The sequence below is a fragment of the Lygodium microphyllum genome, chromosome 9 (assembly GCF_053477565.2).
Source record: "Lygodium microphyllum isolate KBCC chromosome 9, Lygodium_microphyllum_v1.1.10, whole genome shotgun sequence".
NCBI classification, from domain to species: Eukaryota; Viridiplantae; Streptophyta; class Polypodiopsida; order Schizaeales; family Lygodiaceae; genus Lygodium; species Lygodium microphyllum.
The window spans coordinates 40,638,630-40,651,120 of NC_141143.1; the positions used below are offsets into that span (position 1 = coordinate 40,638,630).

General features: G+C 46.1%; 1 protein-coding gene across 1 annotated transcript; it reads left to right on the forward strand.

Annotated features, from left to right (window-relative positions):
• Positions 1 to 820: 820 nt before the first annotated feature.
• LOC148030971 (cytochrome P450 CYP736A12-like) lies at positions 821 to 3,516 on the forward strand. Its single transcript, XM_087684521.1, has 2 exons — positions 821 to 2,091; positions 2,262 to 3,516. Exons 1-2 carry the CDS (start codon positions 1,144 to 1,146, stop codon positions 2,895 to 2,897), a joined length of 1,584 nt encoding a protein of 527 aa, XP_087540647.1. The 5' UTR covers positions 821 to 1,143; the 3' UTR covers positions 2,898 to 3,516.
• The last annotated feature ends 8,975 nt before the right edge of the window (positions 3,517 to 12,491 follow it).

Genomic DNA, 12,491 nt, shown 5'->3' on the forward strand with positions numbered 1-12,491 from the left:
AGGGAGAGGGGAGGGGGCAGGAATTTAATTAAAAAGGAGAGGAAAAGAAAGAGAGAGTATATAAGTGAGAGAGAAGGGAGGCAATTTTAAATTTAAAAAAAAAGCCGTGAGGGGGGGGGGGGGAGGGGAGGGAGCTTTAATGAAAAAAGGAAGGGAGAAGAGAAAATGAGAGATTACACATGAGAAAGAGGGGAAGGGAAGGGGTTTTAATTGAGAAATAGAGGTTTGGAAAAAGGGGTAGATTCGGGAAGCCTTATGGAGGTTTGAGGTTTTGTGAACCTACAACAAAAATAATATAGTAGAAAGTTATCGATATTTCACATGTAATATTTATTGGAACAGAATATGACCATTGACGCCCTCTAGTTTCAAGGGGTTGACAAACATGCCACCTAAAACTTCAAGATTTGGTGAGTTTCTCCACGTTTCCCTTTTTAGGACTTCCCATGGGACAACGCTCTCAAAGAAAGGGTTCTCTCAAAACGTTTGGAGAAAGTGAGCACATGCTGCATAAAACTATTTGACATAGACTATTGAGGGATCACGATTATTTCCATCTTGTGTTAACCAATGACAACTTATAACGCTTTATTATCCAATGGGCACATGTTAGAAATAAGATTTCAGTTCTTCAAGCCTGAAGTCTTCGGTTTGGCGAAGAAGTCTTAGCACGCGATTGAAAGATTGCGAGATTCTGATTCCTCAATGCGCAATGCCAAGGATTTCAAACAAAGCGCCACGTTTTCCCGGTTTATGTGACGAGTAACGTGAATTGGCACCAAGACTCAAATCACTACAAGTATCTGGTGGTCGTATTAAAGGACAATACTTGTGAGAAGGTAACGAGTGAGTTCGACTGCGCCGCAGCTGGAAGCGTATGTGAACAGTGAGACAGTCCTCTGTCGATCTCTCTCGTAGTCTCGTTCTCTCTCTCTCTCTCTCTCTCTCTCTCTTGTCCGTCTCCTAGGTAGTTACATCTCTCTCTCTCTCTCTCTCTCTCTCTCTCTCTCTCTCTAATAGTACCTAGTCTCTAGTCCTCCATCAGACTCCATCTGATCTCGATTGATCAATCCGTCAATATAGAGCTTCATACGGCTGCGGCGAAGGGTTAAAGATATCACCACAAAGCAGCAAAGCAATATTATGATGGAGGCCGCCGCCGCGGATCTCGTCACTCCAAGGAGGACGACGCTGATCCTGGAAAGCGCGATACTGTGCTCTGCGGTGGTCGTGCTGTTTGGGCTGTTGCGCTTAGTACGAACGAGCCGCCGCAAGCGCCTGCCGCCGTCGCCGCCGGCACTGCCGATCATCGGGCACCTTCACGTGATAGCCCGAGGCGGCGTGTTCCTCCATCGGACGCTGCACAAGCTGTCGAAGACGTACGGGCCGCTGATGCACCTGCGCATGGGGTCGGTGCAGACCGTGGTCGCGTCATCACCGGAGATGGCGAGGGAGATCCTCAAGACGCACGACCTCAACTTTGCGGCGCGGCCGCGGACGGCGGCGGGCGAGCAGTTCTTCTACGGCTGCTCGGACCTGCTGTGCTCGTCGTACGGGCCGTACTGGAAGCAGATGCGGCAGATCTGCGTGATGGACCTGTTCGGGGCGAAGCGCACGGACGAGTTCAAGGTGGTGCGGGAGGAGGAGGAGGCCGGGCTGGTGCGGGCGGTGTGGGAGGACAGCCAGAGGGGCGAGGTGCAGGTGAAGCGCAAGCTCACCAACATGCTGAACAACCTCATCTGCCGCATGGTGGTGGGGCGGCGCTACGCGGAGATGGACACCCTGGTTCCCGGGACCTCCTTCGACGACATCATCTCCGAGATGTCGCACCTGCTGGGGACGTTCAACATCGGAGACGTGCTCCCCTGGCTGCAGCGTTTCGACCTGCAGGGGGTCGTCAAGCAGATGCGGGCGTGCGCCAAGAAGAGCGACGCCGTCCTCCAGGGTCTGGTGGACAGCCGGCGAGCGCACTACCGGGCCCTGCGGGCGGCGGGCAAGGAGCCCCCAGTGAAGGACCTGCTGGACATGCTGATGGAGCTGCAGGCCGCGAACAAGGAGATCACGGACGACAACATGAAGGCCGTTCTCTACGTAAGTATAATAGCCTCTACGCTGTATATATAGATCCAGACTTATAATGACAGGGGGCAGAAGGTAGACACAGTTGATCTTCTGCTCTCATGCGCGCGTCGCTAACTGGCTGACTGATCAGCTAATAGAGTTCCGGTCGTATTAACCGATGATCTGGCTGGCCGCTGCAGGACATGTTCGCGGCGGGCACGGACACGTCGGCGGTGGCCATCGAGTGGGGCCTGACGGAGCTGCTGCGCCACCCGCAGGAGATCAAGAAGCTGCAGGCGGAGCTGGACGCGGTTGTGGGGCGGGAGCGGCTCATGGAGGAGTCGGACGTGCCCAACCTGCCGTTCCTGCAGGCGGTGGTGAAGGAGGTGATGCGGCTGCACCCGTCGGGGCCGCTGCTCTTCCCGCACGTGGCCGCGGAGGACTGCGAGGTGGCGGGCTACCACATCCCGGCCGGCACGCGCGCGCTGGTGAACGTGTTCGCGCTGGGGCGGGACCCGTCGGCGTGGCCCGAGCGGACGCTGGACTTCTGGCCGGACCGCTTCGTGGGCAGCACGGTGGACGTGAAAGGCCAGCACTTCGAGCTCCTGCCCTTCGGCTCCGGCCGGCGCGGCTGCCCGGCCAAGAACCTGGGCCTCCTCACCGCCCAGATGAGCGTGGGCCTCCTCCTCCAGGCCTTCGACCTCTCCGCGTGCCCCGATAACCTCGACATGAGCGAGGAGTTCGGCATCTCCATCGTCAAGGCCGTGCCCCTCTCCGTCAAGGCCACTGCCAGGCTGCCCGACCACGTCTACTGCGGGCTCCGCAACCGCGACTAGATTAAATTTGGTTTTTTGGGTAGACAAAAACGAACCTCCAGTCCAACAACCCCACAAAAAGACATTTGTATCGTGCAGCCAGGAATACTAGGTAGGCTGGAAGACGGGTTCGATCCATTTCCTTTGTAATTCACCTCCGAGAACATGCTCAAATGCGCTTTTACTATAAAGCTCATCTTGCGTGTCAAATATTTATAGCCTACGCAACACTAGCACAAGTTGCACGATTCAACAAAACAACCACAGAATCGAATAAAGCTTGTAGTTGTTTTGGGTTTCCCAAACATTTGCGGCAAGTTTTCAGTTGAAAGAAAACATCAAAGATATCAAGTAGTTGGACCTAGATGTACCTCATGATATGCCACACACATGAGGTCCTAGTATTTCAATACCAGCCGTGATAGAAGCAAAAAGCTAAACCACAATAAATAAACAAGTGACCCGAGTTTGCACACATGAAGGTTTTAGAGTCGAGCAAAGACATGAACCTCATCTCAGTTTGCCATTATCCACAGCAAACTTAAAATCCTACACATGCTATCACCATGCACATTGAATTATGGTCAATAGGCAAACATAAGATCTCTCCATGGGTGATAATCACGGATTGGATGGGCTTGCCTGCCACATTAGAAAAGCAGTCACTATGATAAGCTTTTTGTGCCCCCCCAATAGGTAATGTGTGAGACCTATGAGACACTTATAGGTAGCTCCATACGTACATCACTTTTCACCTAAACCTTCCAAAATCGACAAATTCTATTCAGGCTTGGATAACTACTTACTAAGTGCTCTGTTATCGAGCCATATTTAGTTGGAGACCTGAACCACAAGAATTCGAAGAGAAGAGGTGTAGAGAACATGGATAGTGAAGACTAAGAAAAAGGAAAATAAAATACATTGTGGAGATTGAGGAAAAATATTTGCAATAGTAATACACTATTTATAACAAGATAAAACTCTATTCGAGATAGTCCAAAAACAACTATATTAAATTTGGCATTTGGGTAGACAAAAACTGAACCTCCAATCCAACAACCCCACAAAAAGACATTTGTATCGTGTAGCCACATGGGTACTAGGTAGGCTGGAAGGCGGGTTCGATCCAAAATTTAAAAGGGTCATGGGTGTGTCGTGCATCATGATTCATCTCTATCCATAATGCATCAAGTGAGTTTACTCTATCATTTGTAATTCACCTAAACTAGCAAGGATCACTATTTTAACTACGAATCTTAGATATGATGTTATTAATCCATTAAATCTCTATACCTAGAAGATCCCCAATCCATGGGATAGTTATTAATGTAATAAAACATCACCCCTCTTGAATACCTTGTAGTAATAAACATTCAACCCATCTATAAGGAGTCATCCCACCCCAAGTACATGATTTTAGCCTTGCTACAACCAATTATTGATCTTGACAACTTGGTAAATTCTTGAAAGACATCCATAAGGGCAACCAATTCCTTATGTTATGCTCCAATAATCTTAGGTTCAATTTCCTTAGCAATGGATTTGTGATAGTTGCAAAAAGTGAGGGGCCAATGAGGAGTGTCACCTTATTGACTACTTCAAGAAAAAGGTTTAGATGAGATTATATTAATACAATCATGTGTTGGAGCATTAACAAATAAGGTCTTTGAAAGGTGGAGCAAGAGTGGAAGTATAAGTGGAAGCAAGAGCTATGGAGGTTCAAGTAAGAGAGAGCAAGACAGTGTGTGGAAACTCAAGCAATCAAAATGTGTGCCTTGCCTTCCTTGATTCTATTGTCATAGAAATAATAAATAATAAAGTGAGAGTGATGGGTAGCCACCATATGCAATGTATAGGTGTTCAAGTTGTAAATATAAGTAAATATAGATGGCTAGGTATAGATAGCTATTAGGTCCCAAAAATCTCCCACTTAAATGGTAAATGGATCTCAATGCACTTGGTCTTTGCATGAAAGATTGAATTACATACCAATTGAATGGTGCTCATAGAGTTTGAATGCAATGTAGAAGCCATAGTCATATTAAGGTTTGCCATCATATGACCTCCTTGTAAGACTCAATGGTTGCAATGTACTCGACCTCCTTAATAGATAAGGCCTTGCATTTCTACACCCTCGATATCTAAGAATAGCCCCTTCAGCAAAAGTGAAGACCATAACAAATGTACATATATGTAATGCCCTTAATTATAACAAATATGCATATCTATAGTACCCTTTTGAGCTTGTGCTTAAGAGAGGGAGTGTGAGAGTGTAAGGGAGTGAGTGTGTGAGGGTGAGGGACCGGGGAGAAGAAGCTCTCCATCTTCTCCTCTTCTTCTCTTCTCTTCTCTTCTCTTGTCTTGCTCACGGCTATGGAGCTTGGAGCGTGGAGCTTGCTTGAAGCTTGCACTTGGATCGTGGAGCTACCGGAGTGCGCGGGAGAGGAGCTAACTCGATTAGCTTGGAGGTAAGCTCACTACACCCGTAGATGTGGATGGTGCATCAGCTATGTGAGAGGTAGCCATTAGTTCTCGGCTTGGAACGCTTGAAACAATAAGCGGTCTGTGGGTCTTGGCGGTTGAGCGAAAGCTCCCGCCATTTGGTTCCATTGTTGGGACAAACGGATTCAAGCCTTAAGCGTCTGCGCGCTTCGAATCGAGCATTGAAGTAGGCTTGACCTTGAGGCATCGCGCGCAACCTGCGGGCCGTAGTCCGTGCCATCAAACTAGTCTGTCCGATTCCCAGAATCGGACCATTCTCTGCTAGAATCGAACCACCCTGTCCGATCCGATTCCCAAAATCGGACCACTGCGAGAATCGGACCCAGTCTCAAAATCAGACACTCAGACCATGAAAATTGGACACACTGAAAATCGGACTTCAAAATCGGACACATGAAAATCGGACGCAAGGAATCGGACGAGTTCAGAATTGGGAAAATCGGACGTCTAATTCCAGAAATCGAACGTGAAAAAAATCGAATCACTAGATCGATCAGACCACCCCAAAATCGGATGTCTGATTCTGATAATCGAACTCCTAAAAATCGGACATTTGAGAATCGGACAGAAAACTGTCAAAATTGGACATGTATCTAGAACACAAAATTTGATGCATCTAAACCCCAAAATTGATCCCAAAGGCTATGTAGAGCTAAAGACACATCACAGATCCATCACTGGACTAAAACTTAGAGCTAGTAGTTCAAAATTTGGCTATAAATAGTCCTCCAAATTGCGCATGACGTTTACCGTAACGACCCTACGGGCCGGGGGGCTGCCCCCCGGACCCCCGCAGAGGGGGCTCTGCCCCCTCCGCAACTCCCCCAAGTAGGTTGGAGAGAAAATGCACGTCGCTAGGTCCTTCGGATTAGGCCCTAGTGTAGTAATGGCTCTACACAAGCATAGATCTTCACTTACAAAGTAGCAAACAGAAGCCCACACCCAAAGAAAGACAAAAAGAGACCCTAGAACCTCAACAGGCCAATCTAGCCATCAAGGGCAAAAAGGCCACACCACGAGAACACAAAGACATTGTGTTCAGACCGTGTCTAGTCAGAGTAAAATGCAACATCAGCAAGCTACAAATGCGAAGATGACTAGACATGACACTCTTGACGAGAGATTTACCTTGAGCAGCACTGCATAGACGACCCAAGATATCGGTGGAGAATCCACATCTAGTCGTGCAGTTGGGGACTCAAAGGCATTTGTCAGAAGGCGTAAATTTACAAGCCAAGACCCGGAAGACGAAGACATAGTACCACCTGCTTATCTTAGGATCAAACTCACCGCAAAAAGAGAGCACACTATCGATGCTCTGATTGATGGAGCAGATTTTAATATCTTGACCTATGAATCATGGACCCTACTAGGCCAACCAGAACCCACACTGACTAATGCAACTCTTAGCCCTTACGAGGGACATCCACAAGCACTCATAGGGAAGTGCAAAATCCTTGTGACAATTGAAACTGAAAGCTTGCCTATCCTATTCCATGTTTCTCCAAATAGTGCTAATTACGGGAAGGAAACCCTCTTAGGAAGATCCTTCAAAAGGGCAACCAAGTGTGAGGCCAACTATGTAGCACAAAGGATATACCTGACACTACCGAGTGTGAGGATAGTAACAACCTTTAGCAAGGGTGACCTCATCGAACCTCCAGGAAAAGGCAAGGAGGGTGCTGACATAACAGACAAGCCTGCTAACAAGAGCAAGGGCTTGTTGGAAGAGTTGATACGAGCATAGGTCGAACAATGAGAACCAATGAGTAAGGCCATGCCTAAAACAAGAAGGTCAAGAGACAATGCAAAGGACGGGCTTTGGACTTACAAATATCGTAGAAGACCCCAGAAGAAGCCCAAGCCTTATAGACGAAGGAATCGATGGAGGGTTATAATGGACCTAAAAACGGGCCGGCACTGGCTCATGCACTAGCCGGGCCTTGTCACTACGCACAAGACAACCCCTCGGCCTCACGGCCAGGAGTGTCTATCAAAATCTCTGCCTTCCTAAACATTGCGTTTGTAATACGTTGTAGTCCAACTGATCCTAACCCAATATTACTCCTCAGAGGGAGTCCCTTTCACATAGCCAAAAGGCTCGAATCACATACACATGGGGTTCTTCCTACGGGTGAATGCCGTCAACCCTCTGCGACTCTCCTACACCTTGGGGATTGGCCCCTCGATGCGTCGCTCAACATTTAGACATTTCGCACAAACGTCGCTCAAGGTACCGCATAAGCATGTCTAGGAATGTACCATTGTCCTTACTTGATCTCCCCTTTGGGACCCGCGTCTACCTACAGCATGGGTACCTCACTACCTCTCAACGTAGGTCATGTTCTAATAAACCAATTGCAATGCATGTCCAGGAGCTGGTCACTGATATTTTTAAATTCTTTTTCATGATCTATGCATTTGGTGGATGCCTAATGCTCAAACATTTAGCAAACAGTATTGTGCACAAGTGCAAAAAAACATTCTTTTAATGGTTTCCAACTACCGTTCGTACTTCGTTGCATGGGCCTAGCACCGAGGTGATCCTCGTGCTACTAAGCTCTTAATTTTAATTATCATCCGTCCTAAATGCTATGCATAGAAATCAGCAACTTTTCCATAATCTCACACGGCATTTAGATATATTTCAACTTCTCTACCCTTCCCCGTTTAAATATTGCATCGTTGCATAGGTTTACAGGGTATTTTGACATCAGTTTTTGTGTAGAAAATGGAAAAAGACACACTAGAACAAGAAAGTGGGGTTGAACTAAGGCAAATCCTCATGCTTCAGTCCCCACAAACATTCACAAACATTGCTCTTATTTATCCTTATTTTTTGGAACCCAAAATGGATTTTTTCCCTATTTTTTAGGATTTTTCCACCCTTTTCTTGTATTTTCCCTTATTTTTATGCATTATTTAATTACTAAAAATTAAGAACAGATTATGGGCTGTGGCCCTTAGTTCCTTCTTGCAGAAAAATGAAAGTTTAGTTGATGTTCCTATGTACTTTTCCATTTTTATGCCAAAAACCATCATTTCCCCTTGATTTTTCATATTTTACGTGTTTTAATGTATTATTTTGAACCACAAGATGCATATTTTTCTGATTTTTTGATTATGACCAGCAAGAACTCATAGAAAACAGTAGCATGAACAATTTTTATCCCACATGAACAACATTTCATCAATCAAAAGCTATAGAATCTCAAATTTCCTTTGAAAATTTTGAATTACCGCTTATTTGCGTGTTTCGGGTTTCATGTCCATGGCTGTAGATTTGGAAATCAGCAGCACTTCATGTCCAGCACAATCACCAATCACCATTTCCAGCCCCTGGAGCAATCCAATCCATGCCGGACAAGCCTCCATCATTCTTTCTTCTTCCTTCTTCTTCCCACATGAACTTGCCTTTAAAAGAGAGAGAGGGAGGAGAGAGAAAGACTGAAATCAGAGATCTTCAAAGAGGGCATCATTGCGCGAGCGAAGGGCGGTGAAATGACCAGCATCCAGAGGGGAATGAGGGCCAATGATGATTTGCAGGGGTTGTTTGCAGGCAGGAGGGAGCATGATCAACATCCAAGCGCATTTTTCGGTGCCTGCTGTCCACGCCTTCTCTCCACGATTTGTTGCATGCTAAGTGTCTTCTTTTTCATGTGACATTTAAAGTTTGGGCTCCCAAAGGTCACTTGCCCATTTTGGCCAAATTTTGTCCACCTCTTCGCATCTTGACCGGTTTCTTGGCCATTTCCCCGTCCGGACTCGGAATCGAGCTCTGAAAAATCCTGGGCGTCCGGCTTAGCATCCCGCATTGGCCACTAGCTCTTGTCAACCTGCACGACTGTCTGAAAAATTATGAAAAATCAACAAGTGTCGCTCGGGTGCCTTTAAAGCACTTTGGCGCTTAAAATCGTCCTAGATCGAGCCGCCGCCTTTGACATTGAATATTTTTCCCTTGATATTCATAATTTTTAGCTATTTTTAGGCACTTCCCGTCACCTAAATTCCGCTCTCATTGGTGACCATGGGATAGGGCGACTCAACCCGTCGAATCCACGAACATATCTGCACATAAACAACCAAAGAAGCATCAAACTGATACAAAACAATTAGATAATAAAACTCAGCACAATGCTCCCCCTACCCCTGGATAGAACCAAGGCATGGCATCCACAAGGAGTAGGCCTAGCATCATTTAATAGAAGATCCAAAGTGAGTCACTAACCAACTGCTCTAACACAGCCAAACTAAAAAACCTATCAAAGAGGTTGCCCTAAGTGGTAGTCTGCACTACTTACCAACTAAAGACAACACAACTAGGAGCTCCGACAAGGCGAGGACTCCTATAGCCTGATCAAAGAGTATTTTCTTCCAGTACATGTCTTCTTTTAGGGTTTTTATTTTATGAACATACTTGGGCATGTAAAAAGGAGGGAGCTGAGCGTAGTGACCCAAGGAGAACAAGGCATCGGCCTCAGGACCTGTCTCGGCACCCAAGAACCTACCAAGCCCTCGCAAGGCGGCACTTAATCCTTTTCTAACGCTCACTTTTATTTTCGCTCCAACCTTCCTTGTTTTGGTATTATTTTCTAGCAAGAAGCCACCCCTAGGAAGACAAGGTATCGGCCCCGGGTCTGACTCGTCCCCAGGAACCTACCAGGCCTTCGCAAGGCAATGATCAACTACTTATACATTTCCATTTCTTTTCTTTTCTTTGATAGGGGTTAGAACCCCTTTTTACACGCCTTCGTATTTATAGTCATCTTTTAGGATGTACAGAATTTCTGGCCATCATCATTATTTTCTTCTGGCAGGCTTCTCTAACTGCCTTACTACTAACAAGAACTCCTAGAACGGCTGCCTAGCAGGCTAGTAGAACAAGGCCACTAGGACGTCCTTCTAAAACAGGTCTTTCGATGCCTGACAATGTCTTTACAGGAGGCTATGACTACTCCGACCTCCCTCAAACATACTTAGCCTAAAACTGGGACTTCATGCCTTGGTTGCCGGTCCCCAACAAAAATGTGTCCCCTCGACAAGTATAAAGACACATATAACATGAAAGAAAAGTACTCGTAAAGGAGAAATATGACCTGGATTGGCCGCAAGAAGCTTCCATCGCAGCAAAGGCTCCTCCAGGCTCCACCAAAGTCCATGAACCACGAAATCTGTCCAGCACAACACTTAAAACAAAAACCCGATTAAACGCACTCGCACTAGACAGGGAAATGGCCCTCTTGGCCTAATGAAATCAGACATGACTTTTCTACCAAACTGAATCGGCCCTCTTGGCCTAATGAAACAAAACATGACGATGCATAACATCCTCCTGGAAACAACTATGATAGACAACAAAGCATACTATTCCCAGGGGAATAGAGGCTCGTAGCCCTAAACTAGGTGCATTAAATTATGACCCATCCCTCCTGCGTATATTGCAAGAGGTGTTCGCATCACATGTCGTCTAACCAGTCTGTGGGTCTAAGATAATAAAGGCAGATGAGTTTCGCTTACCCTCTGCATCACCCAAATCAACCATCGTCTGCCAAAGAGGGCATGTTTAGAAAGCATACCCCACAACCGACCAGGTCTTGTCTCACCATCAATAGATATATCGGGACAAGGGCCACAATTAAAGAAGAGGTCTTCTTCATACGCGAAATTAGCCAAAGAATCGGCAAACTGATTCCAATGCCGTGGAATCAGCTGAAAAGACACTCTATCGAATTCGTCTAGCAGGGCCTGGCAGTATGATGGTACATACAAAGGATGGGGTTTCGTACCATATATGTCCCATTGAGTTGATTTAAAACCAACTGAGAGTCCCCTTTCACCAATAACTGGCGGATACCACCCTTCTTTGGAATATTCAAACCCATAATCAGGGCTTTGTATTCTGCCATATTATTGGTAAAATTCACCCCGAGATAAGCAGCTAACTTTATGACAATGCGTCGACGGGGGTCTCGGATGACAACTCCTACACTTCCTTTTTTGCATGCACCCCTGGACGCCCCATCAAAGTACAAGGTGTACGTCCATAAAGGGTTTACATATCCCACCATCCGAAACTCTACTCGTAATTATGGTAATTGAAATTTAGCATATTCAACGGGTGGACTGTAGGCTCCATCCCTCCATCATCATTGAATTCAACAGGGATGCTCGTCAAAATTTGTAGGCAGTGATGGCAAAAGACCTTAATCTCCCAACTAAATGTCCCGCCTTCTTGCTCAATCACCTTGTATCCTTTGCTCCACCAAATGAGCTTTCCCTGATGATACCTCTGTTCTAAATATGGGTGTTCTAAATAAGGGATCAGACGACCCATCAACCTCTATCACGATTTCCTTGCAGATATTTGATCGATCTCCCCTAGACCTGCAAGGCAGTCATAGCATTAGTGCAATCATAAGTAATAAGGTTTAATCTTATTAAGATTAACCTTATTTTTAAATTCTATCCCCTCAAGGTCAGCTAACAAGACTGTGGATTTATTCTTTCCTATTCTAACGATCCTATAGGGCCCATCCCATTTGGGCTCTAGCTTGCCTGGAAATAATTCACGTCGTGCGTCATAATACAAAACAAGCTGTCCTTTCTTGAAGGTGTATTTCTTGGCTTTGAGGTTGTGTAGCTGCTTCATTCGGTGCTTCACCACTTCTTGGTGCAATAAGCTTTGGAGTTTAAGCTCATCTAAATGTGCCAGTGTCGTCAAGCGCTCAAGAAGTGCATCTTCATCGCTCAAAGAATGATTGATGGCAAACCGAATAGTCGACAGCTCAATTTCTAAAGGCAAGACACACTCCTCCCCATATACTAACTTGAACGGGGTATGGCCAGTGGCTCATTTGAAAGTCGTATTATAAGCCCACACTGCCACATATAACTTTTTATCCCAATCCCGTTTCTTTTCCGACACAATTTTGGACAGGATGCCCACAAGCTGCTTGTTGGTGCTTTCAACTTGCCCATTGGCTTGCGGATTATATGGGGCTGTCTTGTTATGCTTGATTTGCCACATCTCTGTCAAACCTTTAATCACCTTATTTAGAAAATGGGTTCCGCGGTCCAATACTAATTCTTTCGGTGGACCAAACCGGCATATTA

Coding starts and splice junctions, on each gene's coding strand:
- LOC148030971 (XM_087684521.1), top strand. CDS start 1,144: ATGATGGAGGCCGCCGCCGCGGATCTCGTCACTCCAAGGAGGACGACG. Junction 2,092..2,261: donor ACATGAAGGCCGTTCTCTAC/GTAAGTATAATA, acceptor TGGCCGCTGCAG/GACATGTTCGCGGCGGGCAC.